General features: G+C 37.4%; 2 protein-coding genes across 2 annotated transcripts in view; both read left to right on the top strand.

Annotated features, from left to right (window-relative positions):
• Positions 1 to 64: 64 nt before the first annotated feature.
• LOC107555643 (ankyrin repeat domain-containing protein 40-like) lies at positions 65 to 10,063 on the top strand. Its single transcript, XM_016238507.1, has 5 exons — positions 65 to 510; positions 1,600 to 1,634; positions 2,612 to 3,172; positions 4,711 to 4,892; positions 8,666 to 10,063. The coding sequence occupies exons 1-5, from the start codon at positions 377 to 379 to the stop codon at positions 8,810 to 8,812; spliced, it is 1,059 nt and encodes a 352-aa protein (XP_016093993.1). The 5' UTR covers positions 65 to 376; the 3' UTR covers positions 8,813 to 10,063.
• A 5,811-nt stretch (positions 10,064 to 15,874) lies between these two features.
• LOC107555656 (WAP, Kazal, immunoglobulin, Kunitz and NTR domain-containing protein 2-like) overlaps positions 15,875 to 17,368 on the top strand; it is a 4,834-nt gene continuing 3,340 nt past the window's right edge. The window contains exon 1 of the mRNA XM_016238521.1: positions 15,875 to 16,544. Within this exon, the coding sequence (XP_016094007.1) occupies positions 16,341 to 16,544 (204 nt within the window). The 5' untranslated portion in view covers positions 15,875 to 16,340. The remainder of the gene's footprint in view (positions 16,545 to 17,368) is intronic.

The raw sequence follows: 17,368 nt of genomic DNA, 5'->3' as shown, positions 1-17,368 counted from the left end.
AAAACTTGAAATCGCATCATATGACCCCTTTAACCTGCTTACTGGCGATCGTAAGTAGGAACCAAAGATGATGATCTGAAGGTGTTGCACAGAAAGTTGCCCCCAACATGGGAGGTGCAGCGGATACGAGTGGATTGCGGTAGTCGGCGAATGATTATTTGAACACAACCCGATGTATTATACTGTGCCGTTTTGATCCGATTTCAATCTAAAGACTGTAAATAGACTCCTTTCAACTTCCCTGTCGAAAATCATCCAGAACAGACACCAGTTTAAGCCACGGCGGAGCAAGTTGAGTGTATGTTTATCTCTGGTCTTAAAAGCACAGTGTGTGTTCAGTTCGTATGAAGCTTTTATTTCCATAAAGACTTGAATAATGTCAACGACATCGCTGGATAAAGAGCTACAGGAGCGTCTGAGAGAGGCCAGTGCCATCGGAGACATCGAGGAGGTGAAGACTTTAGTGGAGAGCGGAGTCAACATCAACTCTCAGAATGAGATTAACGGATGGTGCGTATTAACACTCACCCAACAGGCGAAATTACTCTGTTTGATTTTCTAAGCGTATACAGTTATATTAACCTTTTCTTAAACAGCAATTCGCCTTTATTCTGTAGATGACAGAGCTGCTGGGCATAATTTATACTTGACAGTGAAGACATGGCCAGATATGTGACCGGGGGGCGCAGTTTCCCCCCTTTTTAAAGGAATAGTTCACACAAAAATTAAAATCTGCTGAAATGTGGCTACTTACTCCCAGGCCATTTAAGATGTAGAGGAGTTTGTTTCTTCATCGGAACAGATTTGGAGAAATGTAGCATTACGTCACTTGCTCACCAATGGAGTGAATGGGTGCCGTCAGAATGAGAGTCCAAACAGCTGATAAAAACATCACGATAATTTACATGAAGATGCGAGTCCATAATAACATGTCCTCCCTGTTGTCCTCTCACATCAAAGCACCAACATATTTTTTAGAACTGCTTTTTTGATCTGTATATATTTCTCGCCTGATTCAGACAAGATGGCTTTTTCACTGGAAAAAGCAATATTATGGATGGAGGATTTGTATTTTTGCTGGACGCAATGGTTTGAAATGAAAAACATCTTAAATGATGGATTTGTTTATTACGAGCATGCGGCTTTTCACCTCACTAGAGTCGTGTCAGTTACTTGTGGATTATTGTGATGTTTTTATCTGTTGTTTGGACTCTCAGTCTGACGGCACCCATTCACTGCAGAGGATCCACTGGTGAGCAAGTGATGAAAGGCTGAACTTCTCCAAATCTATTCTGATGAAGAAACAAACTCATCTACAAATTTCATTTTGGTGTGAACTATACCTTCAGTCCTGCATCAGCTGCTCCTCAATAAAGAAATCGTTCTTTCTTTCTCTCTTAATAGTTTAAAAATTGTTTCATTTTAATATGCAGAGGCAACATCGGACGAACCAGTAGTGTGAGTTTGGGGCGGGATTTTGTGTGTTAGGCAGTTTGTAATTGCTAATCAACTCGCTACCTTCTTGCACCTGATTGTTTTACATTACTCCCCAGCCTGTAAATTTCTAGTAATCCTGAAGACCTTGATTATCTTGTTCAGGTGGGATTCATTAGGGTTGGAGCTCGAGGGCCAAAGTTGAGAAGTGGTATTTTTTTTTTTTAGAAAAAAATATTACAGAATTTATCAGCCATAACATTATCACTTTTCATATTTTGCATCATATTTCATATTTGCATTGATTAATTCTTGAAAACACTAAAATACATATTTAAAACCTTCCATCTTCCACCGTTTTAACATCTTGATCAAATTTTTTAAAGCTTTAGCTTAAAGTTAATCTTTACAAACACTACAAATTTAATAATAGTGTTAAATGTAATGTTTAGCAAATCTTAAAATGAATATCCATTTTCATATTGTATGAAATTACTACTGAATTTAGTTTGTAGTGTTTTATTTGTTCAGATATTTAGACAAAATAATATAGAATTTAATACTGGCCATCAATCCATCATTGGCCATAATGGTATAATTTATAATTGAATTATCAATTTATTATAACATATGTGACCCTGGAGCACAAAACCAGTCTTAAGTCGCTGGGGTATATTTGTAGCAATAGCCAAAAAAACATTGTATGGGTCAAAATTATCGATTTTTCTTTTATGCCTAAAATCATTAGGATATTAAGTTAAGATCATGAAGATATTTTGTACATTTCCTGCCATAAATATATCAAAACCTAGATTTTGATCGGTAATATGCATTGCTAAGAACTTCATTTGGACAACTTTAAATGCGATTTTCTCCTCTTTTTTTTTTGCACCCTCAGATTCCAGATTTTCAAATAGTTGTATCTCAGCCAAATATTGTCCTATCCTAACAAACCATACATCAATGGAAAGCTTATTTATTCAGATGATGTATAAATCTCATTTTCAAAAAATTGACCCTCATGACTGGTTTTGTGCTCCATGGTCACATATAATAATTTTTGTACACTGCAATACACTAAAATGCAAAAACGAAAACCGAAAACCTTCTATATATGTTCATTAAGCGCTTTAATGTCCTAACATTGTCACATTCATGCTTGTCGTTTCGTCTCCAGTGGAAGAGGAAGACGTGCCTGAGGTGAAGGAACCAGAGTTGCCAATCATTCCGAACTATCTTTCCAACCCGCCCTTCCTGTACAGCAAGATGGATAACGACAGCCTGAGCATAGCACAGCAGAACGGCACCAACAATCATCCAGAGCCCCTGGAGTCAGAGCCAGCGACTTTATCGCCGACACAAGAGCAGCAGCTTCCGCCTCAGCATCAGCAGCCCAAGAGCCTTTACTCAGACAGCCAGAGCCAGCAGGAGTTATCCTACATCCCCATGCTGGAGCAGAATGGCGTGGTGAACGGCGGCCTGCCCATGGAGCTCTCGTCAGAGACTCATCACACCAACCATTGCGAGTTTACACACCCTCATCCTATAGCACAGAACGGCCCAGTGTGTCCCACGCTTCCTTCTCCCAGCGGAAGCAGCGGCCAGCCGCAGGTCTCAAGCGCCAGCGTCACCCGGCAGCAGTCCATCCCGCAGCAGATCAACTGCTCCCAGCTCGGTGGATCCATGCCGGCCTTCCAGCCCTTCTTTTTCACCAGCACTTTTCCTGTTAACGTACAAGGTACAGTGAGGATTTGTTAGGAAACTTGTTGGTCAGTGAACTGAAGAGTATCTAAAGGCTCTTCCTTTCATATGATTCGATGCACCTCTGCTTTGAGCTCCACATGAGAAATCGCTGACGATTTTATGAGGTTGCTAGTAGGGTTGGGCCGATAGACGATGCCATCGTCCATCGCCGATGGCTGACAGACATCACGATGTTGAGCCGGCATCGTGATCTCCCACCCCACTCCCCGCAATCCGCCGCATCCCAATTCCGTGTTCGGAAAGGAAATTAAGTGTACTACAGAACCCCTAAAAGGAATAAATAGCCTACGAGATGGGAGGATAAAAAAAAAATTTCAGTACTTTCTCTCGCAATTATATCATTGGGTAATTATACTGCATATAAATTGCGGCCATAAGGGAGCCGTTACTAATATGCAGGGCATTGAAACCGCTTTCGATTGCGCGCTCTCATTTTACTTTCACTTTCGAGATCACACGGACTCTATACTACGGAGTTCAATGGTAGGCACACATTTTACAAGATTAGATATTTGTCAGTGGTACTCAGTATCTGCAAATCATTCGCCATTGTCCTATCAGTCATCTCTCCTTGCTCTGTGTATGTGGTAAGTGAATTTTCATGTACTATAATGTAACAGTCTACCGCTAGCAAGCGCTAACCATGTCCCATTAGTGGCTCCATAGAATGCATTATCTGTTTTCCGTGCCTTTCTGCATACGGATTCACACTTCGGGCACACCCCCTAACCTCCATTCCCCCCAACCCCCCATACATATATATGTATGTACGTACGTATGTGTGTGTAGTAAAATAAATGAAGAAAAAAATATATACATACACACGTGCATATGTCATCAGCAAATCAGTAAGATTTTTAATCTTTCAACTTTTATTTGGTCAGAATTATTACAATTAAAATAAATTTTCTATTTTAATATTTTAAAATATAATTTATTCCTGTGATGCGCAGCTGAATTTTCAGCATCATTGCTTCAGTCTTCAGTGTCACATGATCCTTCAGAAATCTTTCTAACATGCTGATTTGCTGCTCAAGAAACATTTTTTATTATTCTAAATATTTAAAATGGTTCTCCTGCTTAATATTTTTGTGGAAACGGTGACATTTTTCCAGGGATCATTGATGCATAGAAAGTTAAAAGAACAGCATTTATTTGTATTAGAAATCTTTTATAACATAATAAATGTCTTTACTGTCACTTTGGATCAAGTTCATGCATCCTCTCTGAATAAAAATATAAATTTCTTTAAAAAAAAAAATCAAAGTGACCTCAAACGGTAGTGTATTTTACTAAAAATCGCAGCTGCACGTTTACATTTAAGGTGCTTTACATTCATATTCATATCTCGTAAATTCGATCTTTCCAACACGTCTTGAAGGCAATGGTAGATCTCCACTAACACGTTTTTTTTAACTCTTTATTTAAATGTGCATGCACTCAAACAGACCGGTTTGAGGAATTCAGAGAGATTCCTCATGTCACAATCTCAGACTTGCCGTCTCTTCTCAGAGCTTGTCCTGAAGGTGCGCATCCAGAACACCAACGTCAGAGAGAACGACTTCATCGAGGTGGAGCTGGACCGGCAGGAGCTGACGTACCGCGCACTCCTCCGCGTGTGCTGCCGCGAGCTGGACATCAGCGCAGAGCACGTGGAGAAGATCCGCAAGCTGCCCAACACTATGCTCAGAAAGGTGAGGCCTGAGACTATTAACAGCTAAGTCAAGACACCCAGTGAGCTGCCTCACAGCCTACATAGACAGCTGCCTCCTAAGGCAGTATCCTAACAAGAGAGCAATTTGGACACTCTACATTAGCAGTACACAAATAGCAGCTCCACTTACAATTGAGCATTCAACCAGTTGAGCATTAGCATGTTGATGTCAGACACATAAAAAATGGGTAGAATAGTCTGTTGTTAATTCATTATAACTTATTTTAATTATTTCATTTTAATCAATTTTTTATTATAATTTAATTAATTATTTTCAATTACAATGATTTTGTTTTCATTGAGAGTTTTTGGTGTTTAATTGGAAAAAATACAATAATTTTTTTTCCCCAAATCTAAACCTTAAAGGGGTCATATGATGCGATTTCAATTTTTCCTTTCTCTTTGGAGTGTTACAAGCTCTTGGTGCATAAAGAAGATCTGTAAAGTTGCGAAGACTAAAGTCTCAAATCCAAAGAGATATTCTTTATAAAAGTTAAGAGTCAGCCACACCTACCTAAAGTGGCTCATTTAAACACGCCCCCACATATCTACGTCACGATGTGGAAAGATTTGCATAATGCCGCCCAAATGTTCACGCAAAGAAAGAAGGCGTAATTTTTATTCTCGCTGTAGTATTGTTGTTGCCGCTGCCGCCATGTCGTGAAGGCGCTGTGTGTTTCGTTGTGAAAGCGAAACTACTTTGTTTGGTCTTCTAAAAGAGGACGATATCCGTTTCGTCATGCCTAAAGCTGATCCGTGCTGGTTGCTGAGAAAATACATCAACTTCAGGCTGTCGATCGCCGGATCGGCTTTCACCGTGGACGAAGCGGAGTCCAGACCGGGGTCATCACATGTGGTTGCTGCAAGCCCGCCAGCCGCACCGTTTTCTAGCCCGCCCGCCTCTGCTCACTCAAGCCGGCCTCCACTCACTCTAGGCTGTAAGTAAGGTTTTTTTTATATTTAAAGAATTTGCCACGCCTGATGATTCAAACGTGAGTTTTGAGCAGTGTAGAATAGCACTTGTTGTTTGTCATTTCTCCGATCACAAATGCAGACATGGTTTAATGTTTACACGGCGCGATGCAACGCAATGCTTAAAAAGACAGTATAAGTCATTATAATCCGTAATTATGTCCCCACTGGATGCAACAAATACCTCGTTTATAATGGGTTTTAATGTTTTTGTCTCGTCGCTCCGGCCTGACAGGGCATCATCACAGTATGGTAAGAGGCGTAACATTTCCGTCACACGCTTGAGGTTTTCGGCCAATCACAACGCACTGGATTGCTGGGCAATCAGCATACACCTCACTTTTCAGACCAATGAGCTTTGTAAAAATCGACACGTTTCAGAAAGGCGGGGCATAGAGGAGAAACAATAATGTACAGTATGTGGAAAATAATGTGTTTTTTGAACCTTAAACCGCATAAACACATTTCATTACACCAAATTTTAGCAGCATCAAATGACCCCTTTAATTTACATGTCAAAAATAATATATTAAAGCGTAAGGTGGAAACTTAAAGGGATAGTTCACCTAAAAATTGAGTTGTCGTCATCTACTCAACCTCAAGTTGTTCCAAACCTGTTTGTTTCTTTCTTCTGTTGAACACAAAAGAAGATATTTTTTGAGGAATGTTGTTTTTTTTTTTGTTTTTTTTAAGTTGATGGTAGCCATCGACTTCCATAGTATTTTTTTCCATACTATGGAATTCAAAGGCTACTGTGAACTGTTTGGTTACTAACATTCTTCAAAATATCTTCTTTTGTGTTCAACAGAAGAAAGAGACTCATACAGGTTTGAAACCACTTTGGGGTGAGTAAATGATGACAGAATTTTAAACTTTTTATGTGAACTATCCCTTGAATTAATTTGATTAAAAACATGTTTAAATTAGTGCTGTCAAACGATTAATCGCATCCAAAATAAAAGTTTTTACATAATATATGAGTGTGTACTGTGTATATTTATTATGTATATATAAATACAAACAAATGTTGTATATATTTAAGAAAAATTTGTTGTTTATATATTAAACATATTTATATATAATATAATAATATAAATGTATATTAAATATTTTCAAAATATATAATGAATGTGTGTGTATATATGCATAATAAATAAACAGTACACATATATATATATATATATATATATATATCATGTAAATAAAAATGTTTATTATGAATGCGATTAATCGTTTGACAGCACTAGTTTAAATATAAATTTGTGTTCCCCTAATATTTGTATTCTGTTGTATCCATCTAAAAGCACTAAATCATTTGAAACTGTGCTATTATTATAAGTAAAGAGTGTTGTTGGGCATGACAACAGAGAGCTTTGCACTGTCATCCTGGTGGCAGCATTGTTGTTTGATCTTGCACTTGAATGAATACAAAGACAACACTTCCTGCACAAATGCATATTTCTAGTTGTCGGTGGAGGAATGGGGATTTGGATCTGTTCCTCATGGTTTAGTTTGGCCCTCTTAGTCATCTTGATGCTACGTAAAAGTGACATTCTGTTTGGTTGAGCAAGATCCTCTCCTGTTTAAGCATGTCTGCATCTACAGACAAGGTTTGTTGAGCTGGTAAATCTGAGCTGTGCTTTTTACATAGAGTAGAATGCAAAAAGAGCGACAAACTTGATTCTAACGGCTGAAATCTGATGGTACTTTTGGCCATTTTTAATATCTGCAGACACTAGTGGAGTTGAGTTTTTAGTGTTTTTAAACCAATAATGATGGGTACAAAAGCCTCAGGCAAAAACTCTTCTACAGCGCACTGAGCTGAACAGCCCTACTGCATCATGGGAATGTCTCTGCTGCTATATCTAGTCGCTTTACCTGTCATTTGCAGCCTCAAAAACAACAGAGGAATGGAGGGTACTTCAGATTAGGGCTGCGCGATAGTGATTAAACGGCTAATCTTGATTATGTAGCGCACAAATGATAATCACGGTTATTAATCATGATTATTGTCATTTTAGAAGTTTCTTTTTAGGTTGTCAGAATTATTGCACATTCATAAACACCAATCAAGCAAATGTCAGTAAATCCATGGTTTATTTGACCTAATCAAGCTTTGATGCATTATATTGTAATTATATTATATCTTATAAATAAACACGGTTTACATAAAAACAAGAGGCTTGCAGTGAATCAGTGAAATACCTCATATTAAAGGGATAGTTCACCCAAAAATGAAAATGACCCCATGATTTACTCACCCTCAAGCCATCCTTGGTGTATATGGCTTTCTTCTTTCAGACGAATACAATCAGAGTTATATTAAATGTCCTGGCTCTTCTAAGCTTTATAATGGCAGTGAATGGTGGTCAAGATTTTGAAGTCCAAAAACGTGCATCCATCCATCCGTTCCAGCGGATGATGTAGGAGGTAGGTGTAGCGTAACTATCCCTTTAATGTCAATAACTCCAAATTGTTAATGTTTACTATTAAAACAAAGTGAATTTATTCAGCAACCACAATCTCGAGAAATATAGTTGAGTCATGCTCTTGATTTCTTACACTTAAGGTTTTCTGACAGCTTTGGACACATGAAAAAAAAAAAACAGACTGACTGATATACACTTTCAATTGAGCGAAACATTACAATGGAGCTGGGCAGAAATGGGGGGGGGGGGGATTTCTTGACATCTGGCATCGCATGCTTTAGGCTTATATACAGCCCTATTCCAGATCATTCAACACTACATCTGTCTAAATGTGTGCGTGTTCTTTTAACAGGATAAAGACGTGGCACGGCTACAGGATTTCCAGGAGTTGGAGGTGGTGCTGGAGAAAACCGAAAGCTTGTCTCTGTTCTCCGGAGGTCAGGGAGGTCTGACCGACAGGCCCTGCTACAACATGAAGGCCTCCAGGCTCACCTACTAGCTTCACATTCGAGACTCGGAGAGGTTTATCTGGGACCTGCTTCCTGAAATCCCAAACACTTTTCAGATCCCAAAATATGCTCCCGTGTTGGGTTGGTAAATGGTTCATACAAGATGTTAGCCTTATTCCTCCTCTCCTTCATTAACAGATGTATCTTTAGTGCCTCCTCCTCCATTGTAACCATAGATAACTTGTTCTACAGCTTTGACTTGCTCTGGGGTGGATGGGGTTTTCGATTTGAATATTCAAATCCATTCAGCTCACGACGGGACTTTCCCACTTTTCCCATCCAATCCGTCCCACTGCCTTGCCTTCATATCGGCTCACTGTGTGAGAGTAGGCATTTCATTATACATCCAACAAATGTATACTGTCCTATCACAAGAGGTCTGTCCAACATGCTGGCCAATCAGTTGTGTAGTGGTTTGTACGCCTGCATTGATTGGAAGAAGCCACGCTAATTTCATACCAAGGCTTCGAAATCAAAAAAGGTTTTGTTTGCCAGACAACTCTCTGTGCACTTTACCAAAACCTTGCCATTATGAGGGAAGCGTCCTTTATATTTAACCCTTGAGAATTCAGTGCTGTATTTTGAATGCAGTTCTCTCAGTCACTGTAAGCCAAATAACTCGTTCTATAAACTAGCATGGACTGTTTGGAGTAGATCGGCCTCGTGTATGAACGCAAAATGTCCTTGTTTCTCTTGAACTTAATAATGTAGCAAAAGATTTCTCAGTTTTCCCCTAGGAGGAGCTGAATTGGAGATGAGTAATAGGATATTTAACCACGGAGAGCTTCCAGTCAGCTTCATATTGACTCCCCTTGAGTGCTTGGTTCTCACATATTTGAGAAGCAGGATCTGTGTTCAAGATATAGAGGTAATAGTAGTGCCATTTTACTAAACACTTCGCTGCATTGTTGATTATGAACATAAAATACATTTCTGCTCGCAGTTTTGGTGGGGAATGCTTGAGGTTAGGTTTAGAAGCGGCGCATATACACTGCTTTGTTGTAAATTAGCTTTTTGACTCAATAGAGTTTGTGTTACTGTGAGAAGAAGTTCTAAAGATTTGTCTTACGAGTTGTTTTTAGTTTTCTCTGAGGGTTTGACTGTCTAACCAAGCATAATATCATTAAACATTTGTTAACAATATGCTACTATTGTTGAGATCTAACATTAGCCCCTTGGAAAGACACTGATAAATTATTGACATTAAGTTATGGAGTTTTTAGTATTATATAATACTAGAATCTGAGGATTAAAAGAAGTATTATACACTTCAGTCGAAATGATTTCTGTTCTTTCATATGTTCTCAATTAACTAAAAGACAGCTGGGAAACCATTTGCAGGATTTTCTTTGCTTTTTATTTTGTGTTTGTGTTGTTAACATGAATGACAGTCTACTGCATATATTAACCTAGATTAATGTGATTTAAATAAAAATATAAGACACGCATATACATTATAAACTTAATTAAAATGCATTACTATATAATATATTGTAATATGTATTACATTTAAACGATATTTATTACATTTATAGGTTTTTTTTCTTATTTAAAAACTTTAAAAGCTTTTATAATAATGTTTTATGCAGTATAAAGTGACTGATTATTTTTAATGTTAATGGTTTTTTAAACCCTTTGAAGTTAGTTGATTTAAAAGTTAGAGAAACTTTTATTAGTCATGTTCTAGAGGTCAAATACAGCTCGACTTGCAACATTTGAATATTTCATGCATTCTCGTAACAGTGTTTTTTTTTTTTGTGGTGTTTTCTAAAAAAGACTTCTTTGAACAAACAAGGGACAAAAGGTGAGTGGGTTCAAATGCATGTGCCTTGATCATGTCTTTCTTTAGGTTTAACAAAGAAAAAATCCAGTGCAACATGCCATTGCTAAAGTTTGCCAATAGAGGACAGGCTTCTTCTTGTAGAAATGAGACTCCAGACAGCGTTAATGCTCTCTGTAGGAGGAAGGAAGTGTTTCCACTCCATTAAACTCTTCTGTAGGCTCCACACAGCATATCAGATTTCCTGGACTAGACTACATGGAGTCACCAGCATATAGGATGTCAAATTTAGCTTTGAATCAGAGTTTGAGATGAATTATGTGTTTTCACTAGTTTGAAATTCAGAAGGCAATATAGTGCAGAAGAATGGAGAATAAATCAATAAAACAGCTTGTTAAAGATTTGCATTTTAATTAAATGTCTCATTTAAATTGCAAATATAAAACTGGCTATAGGGGTTTTGGTCATGCTCATGGAAGTACAAAGAAGGAGAAGTTGCCAAAAGCTTTCATAAATCTTAAGATTTAATGCAGACGAAGTTCAGTAGAGTGTGAATAGTCCTCTCAAAGTCAGTTGTACTGAAAAAATGCTGATGTTTCTAAAAAATAATAATAAAATATTCTTTGCGAGATTGGTGTCATATTATACCGAAACCCTGATGGAAGTTTTATTTCCATTTCAATTTGTTTTGCATCGAAATCAGGGACTAACTCGGTACACCGACTGCCCTTTGACCTCTTTCGCTCAGTTGCACATTTTAAGGGAAACGCAATAGATCACACGAGAATGCAGGCCTCTCAAGAAAAAAAAAACGGGAAATTACACTAGAATCCTTGTATTTGTGCAGGAGCTAAAAAAACTGTGTCAATGGTCCAATGCAAACTATCCATTGTAACTAGTATCCGAAGAAAAGCATATAAACAACTGCGGTTGTATAAAAATGCGAAATGTGGAACGTTCCTGAAGATAACGTGTTCTCAGCTTGGTTTCGCATCTGAACTTTAAAAAGGTGGCATTATCTTTTCATGTTTTCATACCACATCACAGCTCTTGCCCCTTATGGTGAAACTAGCATGAGATCTCGCTCAGTTGTCAGTAAACACCTGCCTTCTCAGTGGGTCTGTCTCAAAACCAGACATCCAGCTGCATGTGGCAAACTCTGCTGATCAGGGAACAGCTGTCTCGTATTAACCTCAACTAATCGCCGTTATAAGACAAAGCGATGCTGAGGAAAAAAGTGTGTGTGTGGATATATATACATACGTGTGTATATATGTATGTACATATGTACACTGTAAAAAAAAAAAAATCTGTAAACTTTATGGTAAAAAATGGGCAGCTGTGGTTGCCAGAATTTTACTGTAAAAATACAGTAGGAACATAAGATTTAACATACAACCCTAACTGGTAAGACGGTAATAAACAGTTATTTCAAAGAAAAAACTTCAAATGCGAAATGTAACAGTGAATTCTGGGAATGTCAATTTACAGTTTTTCACTGTAAATTATACATTATTTTTTACTTCCAAAACTGTATTTTGCCATAAATTTACACAAAATTACAGTTTTTCACCATATGAAGGAACTTACTATTTAATAGGCTTTTACTGTAGCATTTTTACAGTCTTTTACTGTTAAAATCACAACCATTTTTTACTGTGTATGTTTATTAATTGTTTGTAATATATGTGTGTGTGTGTGTGTGTGTGTGTGTGAGAGAGAGAGAGAGACCCTGGACCACAAAACCAGTCATAAGGGTCAATTTTTCGAAATTGAGATTTATACGTCATCTGAAAGCTGAATAAATAAGCTTTCCGTTGATGTATGGTTTGTTAGGATATGGCAAAATCTGGAATCTGAGGGTGCAAAAAATCTAAATATTGAGAAATCGCTTTTAAAGTTGTCCAAATGAAGTCCTTAGCAATGCATATTACTAAACAAAAATTAAGTTTATAGATAGATAGATGTTTTACAATAGTGCATATTTTGCCCTAAACACAGTAAGTGAGGCAAATTTTTTTCAAATGAAAACAGATGGCATGTGTCCTCCAGATGTAGCAACACACACTCTGCACCTCAGGAGCGCAACACCTCTTGCATAAGAACAGCCTGCTGTGTTGAGAATCGACAGTGACATTGAATCACTGGTCACCCTGCTGCGTGTGTGTGTGTGTGTGTGTGTGTGGAGGCGGCTCGTTTCCAGAAAGAACTTTTAAAACAAAGCTCAGCTGAGTGTTGCTAACTGTTGTGTGCACGTCAGACGATATAATGAGCTTATGAGAGGTAATAACATGTTGATTGTTTTTTTATGACCCTTCCTGCGGGTGGGGAGCCCCGGCATACAGACAGCATTAATACCTTTCGGAAAGCTCATAAGTTCACACAAAAGATTCAGCTTAAGTGGAAGTGCCGTTAAATCACTCCTTGCTGCGGTGCATTGATTTAGTGCAGGTGGGGCACATGTTTTCACAAATTAAAACGGAGACAGCTGCACATTTCTGTCATATTGCACTATGTGTGTGTGTGTGTGTGTGTGTGTGTGTGTGTGTGTGTGGAGGCGGCTCGTTTCCAGAAAGAACTTTTAAAACAAAGCTCAGCTGAGTGTTGCTAACTCTGTTGTGTGCACGTCAGACGATATAATGAGCTTATGAGAGGTAATAACATGTTGATTGTTTTTTTATGACCCTTCCTGCGGGTGGGGAGCCCCGGCATACAGACAGCATTAATACCTTTCGGAAAGCTCATAAGTTCACACAAAAGATTCAGCTTAAGTGGAAGTGCCGTTAAATCACTCCTTGCTGCGGTGCATTGATTTAGTGCAGGTGGGGCACATGTTTTCACAAATTAAAACGGAGACAGCTGCACATTTCTGTCATATTGCACTATAGTGTGCCATTCTCAAAATATCAAACTGTTCTGGATGGATGTGTGAATTCAGTCTTATGTGACCCTGGAGCACAAAACCATTCATAAATCGCACAGGTATATTTGTAGCAATATCCAACAATACATTGTATGGGTCAAAATTATCGATTTTTCATCGATAATTAGAATATTAAGTAAAGATCATGTTCCATGAAGATTTTTGTACATTTCCTACCGTAAATATGTCAAAACTTAATTTTTGATAAGTAATATGCATTGCTAAGAACTTCATTTGGACAACTTTAAAGGCGATTTTATCAATATTTTGATTGTTTTGCACCCTCAGATTCCAGATTTTCAAAAAGTTGTATCTCGGCCAAATATTGTCCTATCCTAACAAACCATACATCAATGGAAAGCTTATTTATTCAGATAATGCATAAATCTCAATTTAAAAAAAAATTACCCTTAGTACTGCTTTCTCAGAAATGTCTATAAAAGATGGAACTGAAGTGATTCCAGGTCAGTTCGGTTTAACAAACTAACACAAGCCACATGTTATTTATATAGTTAGTGATTTAGTTAGTTTTTGTTTCATTGAAATTACTTCAGTTAGAGCTCAATAGACTACTAATAATCATATATTTGTAATCATTGAATTTTTTTTTAGAGAGTTGTGACTCTTATTTTATGTGTTCTTGATGACACTATATAGGGAGACTTAAAACACTGTAAGGCAGTTTCATATGCAGTCTGGTGTTTATTGCTGACAGCATTGGTTGCATGTTTGAACCACATGACCTCTACTCTGTACCCACACAGCTGGAGGTAACGTTCCCATGTCTGCTAAAGTCAGATGGGACACAGACTAACTTTTAGGTGAATATGTTCCTGGCGGCAGTGTGTTTATTGGTATTATAAGACTGAACATCACTTGAAGACTTTTAAAATTCATGTTTACTAACATGTGGCAGTCAGATATTATGTATGTTCAAATTATAATATAGTTACACTACCATTAAGTGTACATATTAGGGGTCAGGGGAAAATACTACTATTTAGCAAGGCTGTATTTCAAACAAATGCTGTTCTTTTGAACTGTTTTAAAGTTTCCAGATATTTTCAACATTTTATTATTCTTTGGTGCCAGAATGATGGGAAATATAGTTTGGTTAAGCTACACTGTAACAATTTTAACTATTTTCACAATTACAAAGAAAGAAAACAGATAAGTAACATTGAATTAAATGTTACATTTTAAAGTACAAAGACTGAAATCGTATTTTCTTGTATATAATCTTTGTTGTATTTACAACTTTGAAAATATTTTATATTATATATATAAAATATTTATTTACTCACATATTTTAAGTAAATTAGTAGTATATGTTTTCGTATCTGGCAAGTATTATCTATATTATTAATTAACCATACATTAAATGCCATACAAATGAAATTTACTGAGAAAAGTGTTGGTTAAGTTACTTAAAAAAAAAATTGCTAATTACAACTTCAATGGTGTAATTTGATTACTGTACTAATTACTCTCGCCAAAAAGTACTGCATTGCTAATCAAGTCCAATCAGTATAATCAAACACAGCTGGACTCAAATGAAGGTGTAGAACCATCTCAAGGATGATCAGAAGAAATGGACAGCACCTGAGTTAAATATATGAGTGTCACAGAAAAAAGGGTCTGAATACTTAGGACCATGTGATATTTCAGTTTTTCTTTTTTAATAAATCTGCAAAAATGTCAACAATTCTGTGTTTTTCTGTCAATATGGGGTGCTGTGTGTACATTAACGAGGAAAAACAATTAACTTAAATGATTTTAGCAAATGGCTGCAATATAACAAAGAGTGAAAAATGTAAGGGGGTCTGAATACTTTCCGTACCCACTGTATATATAACTGCATAAATTACTCTTGAACTGACCATAGTATTTAAAGAGAGACGGTTATATTAAAAACGTACATTTTAACATTAGATGTTAGATTTTGATGTTAAATCCACCACTGTTTTATATAGAATTGTTCTACAGCATTTAATGCATTCACATCAGTAATTCAATTACAGAAAAATGAAGAGTAATCCCTTTACTTTCAAAGGAAAAAGTAATTAAATTACAGTTCTTAGTAATGCGTTACACTCAACACTGAATGTAACCAGTTCCAACTAGTTAGTTCACATTTCTTTAACTAAGCATTCAACTCAGACTGTCAGGTCTTAAACAAAGTTTCCCTCTCGCAATTCCAACTTTGTAGTGCATTCAAGTGTACTCAATTTGTACATCATTTTGATATGATTTGAACATGCAAAGGGGCGAGTGTGGCAACATACCATTTGAAATGTTTGTCTTTGGATACTGCTACTGCTTCACATGCTAGAAGAAACTGAGCTGCCGGTTTTCAGTGTACACTGCGCAGTGTGCACTATGCAGTAGACACCAGCTGTCCATTCCAAACATAGCCGACGACTTCTTGATGGGTAGTGAAGAGTTAAAAAGTGCTCTAGTGCGTCACGCAGGTGCCTCATGCGTCTTCAATTTCAAAGACATTCGAGAAGTTAGTGTACCCTTCACTGTGCGACGCAACATTAGCAAAAAAGAGTAGTTAGGCTTTGTTTGAGATGATATGAAATGTTTAGTAGTAGGGTTGAACGCGCAACCTCTAATCCCCCGGCGCTGATGAACGTCGCGCGCGCATCGACTTCTCCTCCACTCCACAAACCTCTTGAACGGATCACACGGTCTCCACTTTAGCCGGGGTCCCTATTTACTTGTGCCCTGTTTTACGCACAGGGAAGTGACTGCGTAGGTTTTTGACCCCTGGGACGTTTTCTTCTTCGAAAGGACTTTTTATCGCGTGGATATGTGGTGGATGCTGTTTCCCAGATGGATCTGGTTTTTGTTTGGACAGTTCTGCGTCTTGCGTTTGGACTCGCGCGCCAGAGCGATGCCAATGACCCTGTCCAAAGTGGTTTATTCTCACGCGGGAATGTGTCCCAACGAGATGAACCCCAACCTGTGGGTGGATGCCATGAGCACCTGCACCCGAGAGTGCGAGTCCGACCAGGTGAAGCTCAGCTGCTCCATTACAACATCTCTCTGTTTGTATCGAATGGCTATAAATGAAAAAGTTCCTTGGTAACTATTTTTTTTAATATTAGTACTAAAATATAGTATTGCAGTTTCTAGTTTTCGTACTATTATGAGACTACGGTTTCGTGGCATTTGCCACCGTCTAAAACATTGGTCATTTTAATATATTAATTTGTAATGTAGATTTGTAACGACAACATTTTGAAAGAAACTATGGTTAGCATTGTATATTTGAACAAATTTACAGTGGTAACCATAGTTTTAACGCCAAAGTAAGTTGCTATAATTCTTGTCAGCCTATAGTAAAACTGTGGTGAAAAGTAACAGAGACAGAAAAATTATGAAAATATAAAAATAATAGTTTATTATGATTAATAATAATCAGAGGCGGACAAAGTACACAACTCCAGTACTTGAGTGAAAGTGCAGATACTGCTGGTCAAATATTACTCCATTACAAGTAAAAGTTGTAAAGACAGATTTTTACTTAAGTAAAAGTACAGAAGTACTTGCTTTTAAAAGTACTTAAGTACCAAAAGTACATTTCCTTTTTTATGTCAATGCACTGTTTTGTTGTTGTTGTATGTAATACTTGCAATACCTTTGAAGCAACTTAGAATACATTACACCTACTGAATAGACTGACTAGCTTGTAGTATCTTTGGAGTAAAGAGCCTTTACAATGTTAAAAACCTATGGGGAAAAAACAAAACAAACAAACAAAATAATTATTTAACACCCATACCCACCCCCACAAAAGCAGGATGGTAGTGATCTCACACAGCTCTGACAGTGTGT

The sequence above is a fragment of the Sinocyclocheilus grahami genome, unplaced genomic scaffold (assembly GCF_001515645.1).
Source record: "Sinocyclocheilus grahami isolate Dianchi unplaced genomic scaffold, SAMN03320097.WGS_v1.1 scaffold542.1, whole genome shotgun sequence".
Classification (NCBI taxonomy): domain Eukaryota; kingdom Metazoa; phylum Chordata; class Actinopteri; order Cypriniformes; family Cyprinidae; genus Sinocyclocheilus; species Sinocyclocheilus grahami.
Note: the sequence above shows the minus strand (reverse complement) of the source record. Positions and strands in the feature narration are given on the sequence as shown.

Coding starts and splice junctions, on each gene's coding strand:
- LOC107555643 (XM_016238507.1), top strand. CDS start 377: ATGTCAACGACATCGCTGGATAAAGAGCTACAGGAGCGTCTGAGAGAG. Junction 3,173..4,710: donor TTTTCCTGTTAACGTACAAG/GTACAGTGAGGA, acceptor GTCTCTTCTCAG/AGCTTGTCCTGAAGGTGCGC. Junction 4,893..8,665: donor CCAACACTATGCTCAGAAAG/GTGAGGCCTGAG, acceptor TTCTTTTAACAG/GATAAAGACGTGGCACGGCT.